General features: G+C 40.0%; 1 protein-coding gene across 4 annotated transcripts in view; it reads right to left on the bottom strand.

The window, feature by feature from the left end:
• ZSWIM6 (zinc finger SWIM-type containing 6) overlaps nt 1–15,471 on the bottom strand; it is a 116,063-nt gene that overhangs the window by 22,139 nt on the left and 78,453 nt on the right. For 3 of the 4 annotated variants that reach the window (XM_027446054.3, XM_038170108.2, XM_038170107.2), the window contains exons 5-8: nt 6,354–6,533; nt 4,573–4,749; nt 4,143–4,289; nt 930–1,076 (exon numbers count right to left, since the gene is read on the bottom strand). In XM_027446054.3, coding sequence (XP_027301855.2) covers nt 930–1,076; nt 4,143–4,289; nt 4,573–4,749; nt 6,354–6,533 — 651 coding nt within the window. The remainder of the gene's footprint in view (nt 1–929; nt 1,077–4,142; nt 4,290–4,572; nt 4,750–6,353; nt 6,534–15,471) is intronic. The other variant, XM_038170106.2, reaches the window with a different exon arrangement.

The raw sequence follows: 15,471 nt of genomic DNA, 5'->3' as shown, positions 1-15,471 counted from the left end.
AACCTGACTGAAAACATGCATAAATTCTGCAACACTACTTTCCAATTAATATTCTTTGTAGACTGTGTATGTTACCATTTTTAAATGTTTTGTCATTCACTTGAAGTATTATGTGCATGTGTAACTAAGAAGTCCATTAAAACCCTGGGCTGTATTAGGAAAAGGGTTGCCAGCAGGTTAAAGAAGTGGATCCTTCCCCTCTATAGCACTGGTGAGAGGCATATAGAGTGCTGTGCTCAGTTCAGGGCTACCCCATACACAGATATACTGGAGCAAATATAGCGAGGGGCTACAAAGATGATTAAGGGAGTGGAGCATCTCTCATACAATCAGAGACTGAAACAGCTGGGGCTGTTTGACCTAGAAAAAGGAAGGCTCAGGAGGATCTTACCAATGTGTATAAATATATGATAGGAGAATGTAAAGAAGACAGAGTCAGACTCTCCTCAGTGGTAGCCTGTGACAGGACAAGAGGCAATGGGCATGTATTGAAATGCAAGGTTCCATCTGAGCATAAGAAAAGATTTTTTTACTGTGAAGGCTGTTGAGCACAGGAAGAGGTTGCCCAGAGAGGCTGTAAAGTGTTAATTCTTGGAGTTGTTCAAAACTCAACTGGACACAGTCCTGGGCAACCTGCTGTAGTTGACACTGCTGTAAGCAGATCTATGGAGCTGCCTTCCAACTTTAACTATTATATGATTTTATGATCTTCTGTAATGTATCAGAAAAAAGGACAGGGGAAGGTATGTGGAAAAGGTTGCTGCTATAAAAGCTTATTTGCTTTTATTTCAGGCATGAAATACAGATTTTTTTCAAGAATGAGTTCTTATAATAACACTGGCTCTAAAGTTAATTTGGAATGGAAAAATAGAAAAATGTTTCTGGTTAATGAAGATGTATAAAAGATAGCTTCCTTTGCACAGCCTTACCCATGAAGTCTGAGAATCCGTGGAAGCTTTCATCATCCACCCTGCAGGCTTCCATGAGGCTACTGAAGAGGGTGCCGATTGGATCCAAAGGGTGTCCCACCCAACCTTCAAGATTTGTTATTGAGGTTACTCCTTTGTGGAGCAGTTCTGTGTTAGAAAAGATGGAGACAGGAGGGGGAGAAAGAGTGTCTGTTAGCTGCTTACAACAATTATAGAACTAAAAGTGATTAAAATGTTCTCAGTACAGAGTTCAAAGTATTAACAGTAACCCCTGCTTAGAAGGAGAAAACAGCATCTTTCAGGACATATCCATTGCCCTCTATGCATATGTGAAGCAGAAAAAGTAAAAGAACAAAGGACAAACACCATTCAAGCACTAGCAAGTGCATTATGGGTCAACTATTGCAACTGCAGTGTTTTTTGAAATTTTACTCAATATCAGAAAGTCTTCTGAAAACACCTGCTGAAAAAATTATAGCAAAGACCTGGTGACTTTTTTTTTTCCAAAATATCCACAACTTTTTCCCGACTCAAAAGATGTAGTACCGTTTTTTATATTTTAATATAAATGATAATGCTAAAATAAATGGCACTACTCTAAAATATGCTCTATTTTAATAAATAAAATGTGAGCTTATCATGCATCTTAATATTTATTAAAGTAATAAGCTCAGGGTGACAGCACCTTTAAAAAGAAATAAAAAGGTTAAATGAGGTATGTAAGAAAAAAATGTCCTTTAATTGCATCAAGTGAATTCTGGCATCCTAACATTTCAGTCAGCAACATGCTTTTTTGGCTACTTTGCTTTGTAACTGTAACACATAAAATCAGTTGACACAGGACAAAATCCCGTAGTACAATGACCTGAAGAATGCATGGCTGTGGTTAACAAAAGTATAGATTCTCCCCATCTCCTTTTTACTAAGGGTCTTCTGGCACTAGTTCCCACATAATCACAGAATCACTTAGGTTGGAAGAGGCCTCCAACATCACCTAGTCCAACCTCTGACCTAACACTAATAAGTCCTCCACTAAACCTCCCCTTTCACTCCAACCAGCTTTTTTTCTCTTAAGACACATATATACTACTGAGGTATGGGAGATCAGACTCATTAGGACAATTTAAAAATTGTATACAAGCTACTGTGGTTGCTCTGCTTCTCTACCCACTCAACACTACCTTGTAGCTGCCTTTGGACACTCTCATTCATGGAGTGCCGCTTTCCTTAGAAGCCACATGTATTACTGCAAAGCTTTAAAATGCTAAAAAGCCTACTTCTTACTTATTTGAATGTGTAAGGCTACAAAACGAAATGCAGCCACGCAGTTGAACTGATTGCTCAGGAAAATGAGGTTGTTTTTGTTTTTATTGCTGTTGTTGTTTAATAATCAAATGATATGCAATACAAAAACAAACATGTAAATCATTGTCTTACTAACAAATAGCATGTGCAATACATGACATGCAAAAGCAAGTAATATTACCAAAAAAATATTAATCACACTGACTTATTACTGACTCACTTATATTCTATTTCATCCATTGTGTCTACTTATGTGGTTCACTTATGTCACACCAAACAAAGGCCTCAGTCCTGCAGTCACAGAGGCATTTAACTTTAAACCACACAAGTGGTTCCATGTACGTCAGATCAGTCACGTGAATAAAAGCTAAAGAGAAGCATGTGGTGTTTGCTGAACTGAAATCTAAAGCTGGGCTGGGGTTGCAGAATTCATCTGCTTATAGGGTTGACCACAACATTTTGCAGTATTAAAAAACGTGTATATTTTGAATGTACAAAGAAAGAATATAAAAGCAGCAAGTGACAATACAGAAATGACACACTTCTTTGTTTCAGGATAGGATGGACCACTTTTCATACAATCCATCTTTTATTTATAATAGCATAATACCACCTGACAGCTACAGACGCTGCTGCCATGCAACAGGAACTGAACAGGAGTATTGAATGTCTAGATACTCCATTAGCAACTGGGGATGAAAAGGGGCTGTACGATGACCAGCACACTTGCAGCGAACTCTACACATTTCAGAGGTATGTAAATGTACAAACCACCCCTCCTTGCTTCTCTCCCTGACCTGAGAGGCTAGAAAAGCTGCAAACTCATGGGGATGGATTTTAAGGAAAGATGCATTACATGATAGAAATCACTTAGAAAAATTCCCGTAATAACATTAAATGCTTTTATGTTTTGTTCAAATCTAGGATCCAAAGTAGTATACAAAAATTCTAGCTTGGGTACTGTGAAACAGAAAGGGAGGCACATAGGAACTGCCAAGTGATTTTTTAAATCAGGTGTCTACATTGTCATCACTTAAACTACTAAGTGCTCATTTATGGAAGAACACCTGCACATACATTTGAAATATTTACTTATGACTTCACAGTAGTATTTCTTCTCACAATGTGTGAAGATACAAAGAGCTAATGAAGTAGCAATGAAGACCTGAAAGCTTGAATTAAGGTGTTCTTGTAGTAGCCAAGACCAGTTTAGTGCAGGATTCCTTTGGGTAGCAAGCATCAGGTGGCACAGAAACTGTATCTAAACAATGTTCATTCAAAAAAAAAAAAGGGGGGGCGGGAGGGAGGGTATTGCTCATCAGAAGAATAACAACAGAGCATCTTATAAAAAACAGTGTTGCAAAAACTCATTTCCATTTAAGTCAATCCAACTCCATTTGGAAACAATAAAATTTTGGGCAATGTACAAGACTTTTGGAAGACACTGACAAATTTGATGAATTTCTGTAGTGCAGACTTTCCCTCAGTGTTACCCTCAACATGAACTTAGGCTTCTGCCTCAGAAATATATAGGTCTGCTAAATTGTATGTCAGAGGATGAAATAATTTAAAATACCTGACATGCCAAATACAAAGCTCTGTTTAAAAGCCTATAAATTATACAAATTAATATTTACATTGCATAACCAAAAACCCTGATTTGGATAAAGGCCCAGTTGTGTCAGACATACTGCAGAAGGCAGAACCAAGACCGTGCCCTCCTGAGCTCACAAAGAAAGCTTCCAATAGCCAGAACATTACATTTCCACTACAACCATTTCTAATGGAGAGTTAAAGGCACCTCTTCAGTTTTACAGCTTCAAAAAGAGTTTTCTCATGCAAAGATCCATTCCGGTGTTATTGTCACCTTGTCACATCCTTTGCCCTTCTCTTTTTCCCCACATTTACCTTTCTTCTGAGCCCGGAACATTTCCAGCTGTTTCTGCTGCTGCCTTCTTAGTGTGTTAACAATAGCTATCGCTAGCCTCAGTGCTTCTCTTGGGTATCCATGAGATCGCAATGCATCCACCCTCGCGCAGGCTGTAGGAACATGTTCTAAAATGGAGAAAATAATTGAGGAATAGCAACACTTCCATGTCTGCAGTGGCCTGTTTTGCTAGGTTAGCTCCAAAGGGCTTTTTTGTTTGCTTTTTGTTTTGTTTTTAAAACTATGCAAAAGAAACTTAAAGGACTACTTCTGAAACCAGCGTTTCAAGGGAGCCTCTGTTCTTTCTGCCAGGCTTTTCATTCATCTCCCCACCATCCCCCCCAAAATAATGCCATAGAAACTGAACAAAGCAGCAAGTCATGGAAACGTCTTTCCGGTTTAGCCACTTACCATGCCAGAGGGGCCACCCGTGAGAGTCAAAGAGCGAGTTTTCAGTGTCGTCATGGTAACAGTAGTTGGTGTATAGGTCACTGCTGATAATGTGCTGTAAGTGGCTGTCCTGCCAGTGAAGATCGCACGCCTCAATGGCTCGAGTGAACACCGTCCGATGGGGCCTGTTCGATGAATCTGTCATTTTCACAAGTTCAGAAAGCTGCATCAGCTTTTACTCATTCATATGTGAATAAGTCATTCACAGTACTCTTGTCTTCTGCCTATTCACGACCCCCGACTGATGGCGGCCTGTCTTGCCCCCCTCTGCACGGAGCTGCAGATGACATTTCACATCCTATTACCCAACAGGCCAGACCAAGTGTGCGCCTTTCCTTCTGCAGTCAGAAACAGAGATCTACAGAACAGCAAGGCTAATGCTAAACAGGGCTTCGCAAAGGGAGCAGCTAAAGATGAATGATGTTTGACAGCTCTCCTGAAAACAAACTAGAAAATATATGGCACGGCTACTCAAACCTGCCCAACACTCCCCATCTCAGACCCAGAGCTGCTAGGGTAAGGCATGAATGAACAGCACATGAAGGACTTTCAACTGTTCTCTTTGAAAAGTGACATTAATTTCTTGTCAGAAACATATACAAATACTGTAAATAAATTTAAAAAAGGTACAAAGGCCATGGGATGGACATAACCCTTAGTGGGCATCTTCCCATGGCAAAAGCGCTCTGTCGACACAGCACTGTCTGTGTACGTTGAGATGCCGTGTCCAAGCTGTCACTAGCCTGCCCAGGTTGGGCTGAACATCAGGAGATCCACAGAGCAAAACCCACCTGTGGAGGGAGTTACATGCTGAATAAACTTCTGGCTGTAGAATGTGAGATTTATTTAAAAAAAAAAAAACAAAAAAAACAAAACAAACAAACAAAAAAACCTAAGTCTAACTATTTCCTTCAGAAGTAATCTTCCAAGAAAAAGAAACAAGGAAAAACCCAACTAAACCCGAATCTGCCACCCCCCATAAGCATTTAATTTTAACTTTATCATAATTATACGAAATATCTATCAAAATACTGAGGGGTTTTGAGGATTATGAGGTTTTCCCCCACCAGGGAAATATCTTGCATTTTCCCCACTGATTAACAAAGTAGAAATCTTGCTTGAAGAGGACTGGACAAGGCTTCTGTCAGATTTAATAATCACGTTTTCAATTAGAAAGCATGATGTTGAGTAAGAAGAGACACCTCCTCCAAGAAGGCAGAATGCTGCCTCTACACCCCCACCCCACTCCTGGCAATGCAGACTGCACAACACAGAGCACATCCCACAAATAGCTGCTTTACTTTCTCACGCACTCAGTTTAATGCAGTTGCAACAGATCTCTCTTTGACTAGGTACCAAAGGCTTTGTAACTGCAAACAAAATAAAAACCCCAACACCGTAAGGGATAAAAGACTGTAGTCAAGCAAAGAAACAACAAGCTTTTACATGACATACTTCAAGGACATCCAATTTTCATGCAACAAGTTTTTAGAAGGACCAAGTGAAAAGTTAGAAGACCTAACTAAACACAAATACTTGCTTTGAAAATATTGCAGCCCCAGCACGAAAAAAAACTATTTATTCTTTCTGCAAGGATAGTATTAGTGAAAATAAATTTGGCTGGTCAATCCTCAACAAGAAAGTTACTTGTCCCAGGAAAGAGTGCTGAATTCTGCAAGGCTAGAGTACATAAGATAGAGGTTATATTATATGTTGCAGTCAGTGCATATGTTTAGGCTCACCTTGGTTAGCATTTGCACCCTGAGGCAAAGCATTGGTTAAATTGGGCAGCTCGTTTCCATGGTTTCCATCTTCCCAGGGACAAACATCCACACTGTTCCATTTTTTCAGCTGTTTTAGCCAACTGGCCTTCTGCTCCAACTTGCAGTGGGGATTTAAGACTATACACATCCACAGAGCACCTGATTTTAAAAAAATTGCTAAATTATGTTTTCTATTAAAAATGAAGCAGCCAATGACTAATTGCAAACTTCTATACTGTAATACTTTTACTCTCCCCTCAAAGGCTACACTGCTTACTTCCCAGCTACACCTAGCACCAGGCAGACTGAATTCCTGACTCAGAACATGGCCCATCTGAACAATTGAAAGACTGTACCAAGCCAACCTTCTCAATTAAAAGGCATTAAGTGGGTCTTTTGTATTAGAAAATCCAGAGTTCACAATGCATGGGTCATCAGACAGGAGTATCACTCAAAAGCAAACAAGAATTTGCATATAGTTATAGCAGGAAATTACCCAAGTTTTTCTTGTAATTTTTGTATCAGGAGTCAATGTTGTTTTCTACAAACACAAACTATGCATCTTCCAGCTTCACATTACAGCAACTGAGCAAGTGCATGAGTAAGACACGTATTTTGTAAACACATACTTCCCCACTGAAAATCCAGCAGAAGAACTGCTGATCATATAATTCATTTTCCAAACACATCTGGATCTCAAAGATCCAGTAAACACTGGTTTTGTGCAGTCTAATAGGGAGAAGATATTTTTACTGCAATTACTTCAGTAATTTGGTTACACTAGAAAAATTGTTTTACATTTTCTCTTTATGGAGCTCTAAGGAAAAGCTAATTTGTGCTGACATTTCACACATACCATCACTTTAGAATCTGATCCCTGACACTATATAACAGGGCAGGCATAAATACATCAGGGTATCTAGCAACAATTTTCAAATGGAAAGATTTTTCTCTAAATCAGCTGTCTCTTCATCAGTGTGAACTTTGGCAGAAGCATGAAGACATCTGAAAGCGCTATTTAGTGACAGTTCATTTGCTCATTAAGAACGTGCTTTATATACTACAAGAGATTTAGGGAATATGCCTGAGCTATTCAACAGTCTTCATGACAGGCTGGGAAAAAAAAAATGCAGCTGATTCTTCAAGAACAATAAAATTTTAGCATTTGAGTATTCTTTTGCTAACTAAGAATGCAAAACGGACATCCAGAGCACAGGCCATCACAGTACAGTCATTCCTAGAGTAGCTTGGCATGTTGGTATGCCATGACATGGGAGCCAGTGGAAACAGAGCCTGATCCTTAAGGTTGCAAGTCCCCAGATATTCTGACCTACCATGGGATGGGGAAGTAATAGCAAAGAAATCTGAACACCGCAACAAAATAAGATATGGTACAGTGCAGAACATCAGAGAGAGATACTACACTAATGAAGATTAGTGCTGCACACTGGTTAAATACAGTACAGCAACTTTTTTTGTTTGTTTTGTTTTGTTTTCTAAGCACCTAAAACTTGCCATGGGAATGGATAAAGCCAACATTGTTTGCAAAAACTTCTTTTAAAATCAAATCATAAGACTTCAGTTTAGACACCCTCTTGAATAAGCTTCATTCTGCAAACACAAACTACAAATGTTTCTTCTTATTAAGCATCAATGCATTCAGCACTGCCCAAAACAGAAGGAATACATTTCTTGCAATCTGCAAAACAAAACAGAAAATGGGGCATATTGGAAAGCCGTGGAGAACAGTTAGCTTGGATTTATTTACTTACTTATTTTCATAATCAAGTATTACTTGAGGGCACTGAGGAAACAGTGCACCTCTCAGCATCTTAAAAAAACAGAAAGCCAATTTAGTACTTTGCAGACAGATTCCCAGTGTTTTCAGACTGAAGCAAAAGAAAAGTGGAGTATCTTAACTGCATGTGGGAAGCATTTCAACCATTTGGCCAGGCAGAACACATACTACTGATTACACAATGCCCCTATAAAATGAGTAGCCTTTTATTTCATTGCATCTCAAACACCACTAAAGGCAAATGAATTCACTTGCCTTCCTCAGAAGCTCCGCTACACACACAGTGCATCTAGCAGGTAGGAAAGGGAAGAGATAACCAAAAGTATCCAAACCCTTCAAAAACTTATTTCATTATAGGAGGGAAGTGATGTTAAGCATAACTACATTATCAGCAGCTCGTCTCAGAAACTGAGGCTATTTTTATGCAAATGAAGCACAAGGAGAAGCGTATTTATAATAAACCCCACACAAACCCTTCACATTTCAATAGAGCCCAACTGCACGCTGCTCCCAGTGAGTTGAGCGCGAGCTGTGCGCACATCTGAGCTTGCCCAGGCCCTGGAGCAGCTTTCAGGGCTGCCCCATTGCCTGCAGGATGAGGGGTGCGAGACAGAGCTCCCCCCGAGAAGCGCAGGAGGGAAGGGAACAGAAAGAGCCTCAGGCTCAACTCCTGTGGCGCTACAAAGGCCACCATCTGGGAGAACGAAGCACAATGCCAATGACCCCACACTCTTCAGCCCATTTGGGTTTCTGTTTTCTTTTTCTTTCTTCCATTTTTTTCTTCCCCTTAGCGTGTGTGCACTTGCCTGTATTCACAATTCTTCCTCCTCCGTCTCCCTGAGCGCCTCTCCCTTTCCCCTGACATCTGCTCCATTCTGGCTCCTTCCATTCACTGGTTCCTGTCCTGCTTCTAGCACTGAAAAGTCCGAGGAAAACATTCACTCGTGCCCAGATTTTACCACATGCCAACTGGAAGGAGCCTGGAGGATATTATTCCAATTTAACTCTGATGCTGCTTAGTCCAGTCCCCCTGAGCTGGCCCTTAAATGTCACCACCGACCTGAAGGCTTACGTTGGCCTCAAACGAGATTCTCGCATCTTGGCCTAATGAATCCTATGCTGGGAAACTGCTGATCCCCAAAAAATACATTCCTGGCATTCTCAAGTTCTCCTGTTCAACTAGAAGTCACCAACACCACCTGCAGTATGCAGAAAAATCTCATTAATTGAAAAAACAGTGTGAGAATATGTTTCTGTCTTATTCTAAGATACATATTCTGTCTTTCTAACACAGCTTTCTTTTTCACTGTCTCCCTTTCCCCAGTCACCAGCTATCTTTTCACACAAGAACTCCAGAGGATAAAGCATTACCCCCTCACAAGTACAGACTACTAAACCAGAACTAAAGTTCGGGTTCAGATTCCTTGACTGTAACCCATGTCTTTCTAACATGAAACTCCTCACAGCACAGTGGCAAAGTAACACAAACCAATACACAATTTCTTTTCCCCTAGAAGGTATTTGGAGGATAAGTCATGGTGCAACTGCAGTTTAGTACTAATTTCACAAGGGAACAAATACTAAAACTGTCATATTGTGGGGAGGAATTGTCTATTTTGGTCCAACAATAATCCTCTTGATCTGGAAAAAGCCAGCTTTGCCAAACCAAGCTTTGGTTCAATCAGCCCTCTTTCTGGAAACATGTAGCTGTCATTCATCTTTAGCATGCCTCATATCACAAAAAAAAAAAAAAAAAAAAAAAAAAAGTTACAGTATTGCTTTGCACAGTGCGTGCCTTCCTTTACATACAGGCAAACATCAGTACATTTGTATTTCTCAGTAAACATCCATACATCTAAATTCAGGAGGAGTAAGGGTCAGCATACCTTCATATTGATCCAAATTTAAACATGTAAACTGAAAAACACTAAGAAGTATCCAGTCATTGTAGAAGCAGGTGTTGTAATCACATATCCTGTGTATGCATGTATTTGTGAACCTAAAGAAGTGCAAGGAATGTATAGAGACTCTCCTTAGTGATAACGCATTGCTCGCTTTTTCAGAACTCCCATTATGTTTTACTCTTACCCCCGTAAATGGGAGGGTGGCGGTGGAAACTATTTTACTGGGGGCTAGGGCATGGGGCATGACTGAAGATCCAGTGCATGATTATGTGTGACTGATTGCAGTCCTCCCAAGAAATCTGCTTTTCCTAGAATTATTATGCTACCTTGCTGTGCAACTACGCTTGGGTCAGTATTTCCTCATTTACAATACCATTTATTACCAGTGTCTGAAACTTGGACCTTGCCCTAGAATTTTACATTTAATATACTTAAGATCAACACATTAGTTTGTAAAATCAAAATATTCAAGAAACAGATGCACATCTACTCTAATATTCCTTTGTTCTTCCCATTGATGCATATATGTTTCTTTAAAAATAAAATCCCCTAAAATAGCAGGTTAGTATCATTTTATTGTTTCAAAGAAAATGGAGCCAGGTAATCATCATCATTCCCTTTGTGCAACAGACAGCTCAGCTTCAGCACTTGCTGCACACTTGCTACTGTGCCTCATTTGAGCCTCACCAATTCAGTTACAAAAGCATCATTTTCCAGCATTGGGAGTGTCAGAATAGAAACAATAATAGGAGACAGAACCTATGACCCCTTTAAAATAGAAGTGTCAGCAACGGATTTCAAAGTGGTTTATATCTGGTTTTTAAACACATATGCACTCTCACTGGGACAGCCACTTGGAAACCTCAAAGAAGGTAGTGTTTGGTATTTATTGCTTCTCAATGAGAAGGACAAGTGGCTTCAGAATGACTGGCAAAGCCACCTCCCTCCTGGAAGCACAGAGAGATCTCCACTAGAACAAAGCATAATCAGGAGTCCCACTGGAGAATGTTCCAATTAAACAGTTGCTTTTATGGAATAGTGAAGATAGGCAAAGCACTTCAATACTGTACTCTCCTCAATAAGAACCCCAAGGAAAAGTATTCACAGTATTCAGATTGGTCCAAGCTGCGATTTAATTCATAAAAACAATTCCTTAATGCACTCTGGTTTCTCACGGCAGCCCTCAGGAAAAAAAAAAAAAAAAAAAAAAAAAAAACTTGCTATAAACTTGCAATGGGTGCTGTGTTTCTTGGAGAACAGAATGTTTCATTTTGCTCTAATTCATTCTATTACTGAATTAAACTTTGATGTATTGGTCTTGACAAGTGCTTCATGCTGATTGTATTGTGTATGATAGTATAATCACTCCCCATGCATTTCACACTAGCTGGCTGATTAATGCAATAGATTACCTGCAGCACTGATGGCAAGAGAGAATCATTGCCCTTCTGCACACTAAACTCTAAATGTGTTGGAGAGAGAGTGTGTAGGTGTAACACTGTAACAACAACAAAAAAAGCAACAACAAAAAAACACCATCTAGTTCCTTAAGGTCTCCTTTCCCTCTGATTGCATACTTCTGCTCCAAGGGTAAAGTCATACATGAATTTGGCTGAAATTTTATTCTAAGCTATCATCAACTACATGCTCTGATCTGTGTGTGTCAAGTAACAAAAACTCTTGCTCTGGTCTTCCTACGTTTCAACTTCTAGCACAATGGAAACAGGAACTAGCCACGCACTTCGGTCATTTTGCATGAGCCCATTGTACGCTGTCTTTAGTTTGTTACACAAACTGCACTAACAGTATGCCGTAACATAACATTTGACCAAAAGGTTTCATAAAATAACAGAAACTTGCTTGGCACTGACACTACAGTCCCCCTGGGAGAGCATTTGGGTATCTGTCACATGTCAATTAAACATCCCTCTATGCACTTCCAATATCCTACTTTAATTAAAGTTCTCTATTATTCACAAAATGATTAATCAAATTGCTCACAAGCAATCAATTTAAGGTAAAAGCATTGGTAATAATAGTACAAATAGTACAAAAATATTCTTTTATGATCATCTTTGTGTGTTTCTTTGCAATTTTTTTTTCAGTACGATTCCAATATTTACAACCAGGTGGTAAACACAAACAGTGCTCTTGCCCAAAGCAGACATTAGCTATTTTATCAAATATTTTGCCCAGCAATCCACTCTCAGGAGTCTACTTTCAGAGACTTTGACAATTTTCAAGAGAAAAGTTGATGTGTCTACTAACTATAAATAAAGTATCCTACCTCTAGTTAAATTTGTGAATGAATTCCTCTCACTTCTTTTCTTAGGAAGGTACACACTTGTAAAGTTTAAAAAGAATAAAACAAGATACCAATAAAAGAAAGGGAGGGAAATACCTCTCATTCTTCAAAAAAGCAGAGCAAGTGCAAATACTCCATTGCATGGTGGGAAAGGTCAGAAAAGAATAAATATGATTACTGCTACAACGCCCATTGAACCTAAAACAGCCTTCTACAAATAAATAGAAGCTAAACAGCCCAACACCCCAGACTTCCAGATGGGGTTACTGCGTTAGTAGACAAGCGAAGAGTAACTAATGTCATCTACCTGGACTTCTGCAAAGCTTTTGACACTGTCCCACATAATATCCTTGTCTCTAAGTGGCGGAGACATGGTAATCCATGTGGTGGATTACCGTGTGGTAAGGAATTGGCTGGCTGGTCACATTCAAAGAGCTGCGGTCAATGACTCCATGTCCAGGTGGAAATCAGAGACGAGCGGTGTTTCTCAGGGGTGAGTATTGGGACAGGCACTGCTTAACAGCTTTGTCAGCAACATGGGATTGAGCACACCCTCAGAAGTTTGCCCACAACACCAAGCTGTGTGGTGTGGTCGACACTCTGGAGGGCAGGGATGCCATCCAGAGGGACCTGGGCAGGCCTGAGAGGTGGGCCTGTGCAAACCTCATGAGGTTCAACAAGGCCAAGTGCAAGGTGCTGCAGCTGGGCTGGGGCTATCCCAAACACCAATACAGGCTGGGTGGAGAAGGGATTGAGAGCAGCCCTGAGGAGAAGGACCTGGGGGTGTTGGTTGACAAGAAGCTCAACATGACCTGGCAATGCGTACTTGCAGCCCAGAAAGCCAACTGTATCCTGGGCTGCATCAAAAGAAGCATGGCCAGCAGGGCAAGGGAGGTTATTCTGTCCCATTGCTATGCTCTCGTGAGACCCCACCAGGAGTCCTGAGTTCAAGTTCTGGGGCCCCCATCACAAGAAAGACATTGAAGTATTAGAACAAGTCCAGAGGAGGGCAATGAGGATGATCAGAGGGCTGAAGAACCTCTGCTCTGGAGACAGGCTGAGGGATTTGGGGTTGTTCGGCCTGGAGAAGAGAAGGCTCTGGGGAGACCTTATAGAGGCCTTGCAGCAGCTAAAGGGGGCCACAGGAAAGCTGGGGAGGGGACTCTTTGTCAGGGAGTGGAGTGATAGGACAAGGGGGAATGGCTTTAAACTAAAAGAGGGGAGATTTAGATTAGATATCAGGAAGAAATTCTTTACTCAGGCAGTAGTGAGGCACTGGAACTGTTGCCCAGAGAAACTGTGGATGCCCCATCCCTGGAGGTGTTCAAAGCCAGGTAGGATGGGGCTTTCAGCAACCTCATCTAAGGAGCTTTCAGCAACCTCATCTAATGGCAGGTGTACTTGCTGATGGCAGGATGGGTGGAACTAGATAGTCCTTAAGGTCCCTTTGAACACAAACCATTCTGTGATGCCATGGTTCTAAACGGATAGAACACATTCTGATTGCCTAGTCTGAATTCCTTAATACACCAAGGGTTATTTGTTCCCGGGTTATTTGCGGCTTCAACTCCAAAACTGATGGTTTTTACAAAAAACGGTGTATTACACTTTTTTTTGTTGTTTGTTTAAAGTTGCAGTTTCAAAATCCAGTACAGCTCTTGGTTAGCTGTTCCAGTGCCTGGTTACTGTGATTCAAAATTCTAATATTATTTTTAGTTAAATTTATACAGCTTAACTTAATATTTTCAACTTCTTTTTGTTTGATGAGCATCTTCATTATCAAGTTTTTAATCTATGTAGGTCCCTAATCACAAGAAAGGTCACCTTTTTTCTTGCTTTGACAACTATGATTCTTGCATTTTTCACTTTAAGTGGCTCTTCCAATTTTTCAGTTATTTTCCCTGTATCCATTCAAGAGAAAACTGGAAAACTTCACATGGTCAGATTGCTGGACTGCAGTAAAGCTCAGAGAAGTTAGTCATTCAGAAACTCCACTCCATAAGCCTATCAATTCTCTCTAGCTCTGGTATTTACTAGAAGTGGTAGCAGAAAATTAAATGACAGATTAACATTAGAGAGGAAAAAAAAATAAAAGAATGAGAGGAAGGAAAAAAATAATGCTAAATACCTGTCTAGGTTCATAGTAAAACTCTGTCCTTAATCATGGAAGTCACAGTTCCACAGTTAGGGCAGTAATGAGTTTGTATCAGCTCCAACACAGAGAATATTTTTTATTGTTATCTCAGAAAATTTGTGAGTAAATCAGTTCAGGAGCTTAGGAATAGAAACTTAAAAAACAGCTTTAATGTGGGTACTTAAAAAAAATGTGGCTCCTACTGTAAAAGTACTTTCCATCCAACTCAACTAAATGGAAACCCAAAGGTTCTGTACAGCATTAAAAATAAACCCTTCAAGCTATGCTTACACACTGGAATTACTTTTACCATTATTCCTTAAATCTGATAAATGCAGTTTTACCACATGAAAAAATACCCTCCTTGAAAATAGCTCCCATCTATTGTCATACTACAACCAGCATTTCTAATACCATTATGACAGATGCCAATAAACTTCTACTGTTGGTAATCGAGGAAGAAAGAAATTGCCCTCAGAAAAGATGGACAGAACCCATCTCTGCAGAATGGCAGCCTGGCTTCATTCACCATGGAAATGAAGGTGACAGCAACAATTGAGACACTCTAGGGCCACGACAGCAATTGCTTTAAGTTGTCACTCATAACTCAGGCCTTAGAGCAGCAAAACTGTCTTGTGATGCTAACTCAGAAGTACTGTTAATTTACTGCCTCCAATAGTATAAATCATTGCGATACACTGACATATATTAACAGCTTATTCTTGTGAAAGGGCAGATGCAACCTCAAGTGCATGAACTGAAGGCAGACGTTTTGTAACTGTATGGTAACCACACAATGGCCGCTAAAACAAAACAACCCAACAGTAAGAAAGGGATTATCAATTAAGCAACGACAGACAGCCCATTGGATATGATATATTTGTAGACAAATATCTAAGACATCACTCCATCTAGAATTCTCACAATTGAGTAAAGCATGGTGTATTCAATGTCCT

This window comes from Anas platyrhynchos, chromosome Z, assembly GCF_047663525.1.
Source record: "Anas platyrhynchos isolate ZD024472 breed Pekin duck chromosome Z, IASCAAS_PekinDuck_T2T, whole genome shotgun sequence".
Taxonomy (NCBI): Eukaryota; Metazoa; Chordata; class Aves; order Anseriformes; family Anatidae; genus Anas; species Anas platyrhynchos.
Note: the sequence above shows the minus strand (reverse complement) of the source record. Positions and strands in the feature narration are given on the sequence as shown.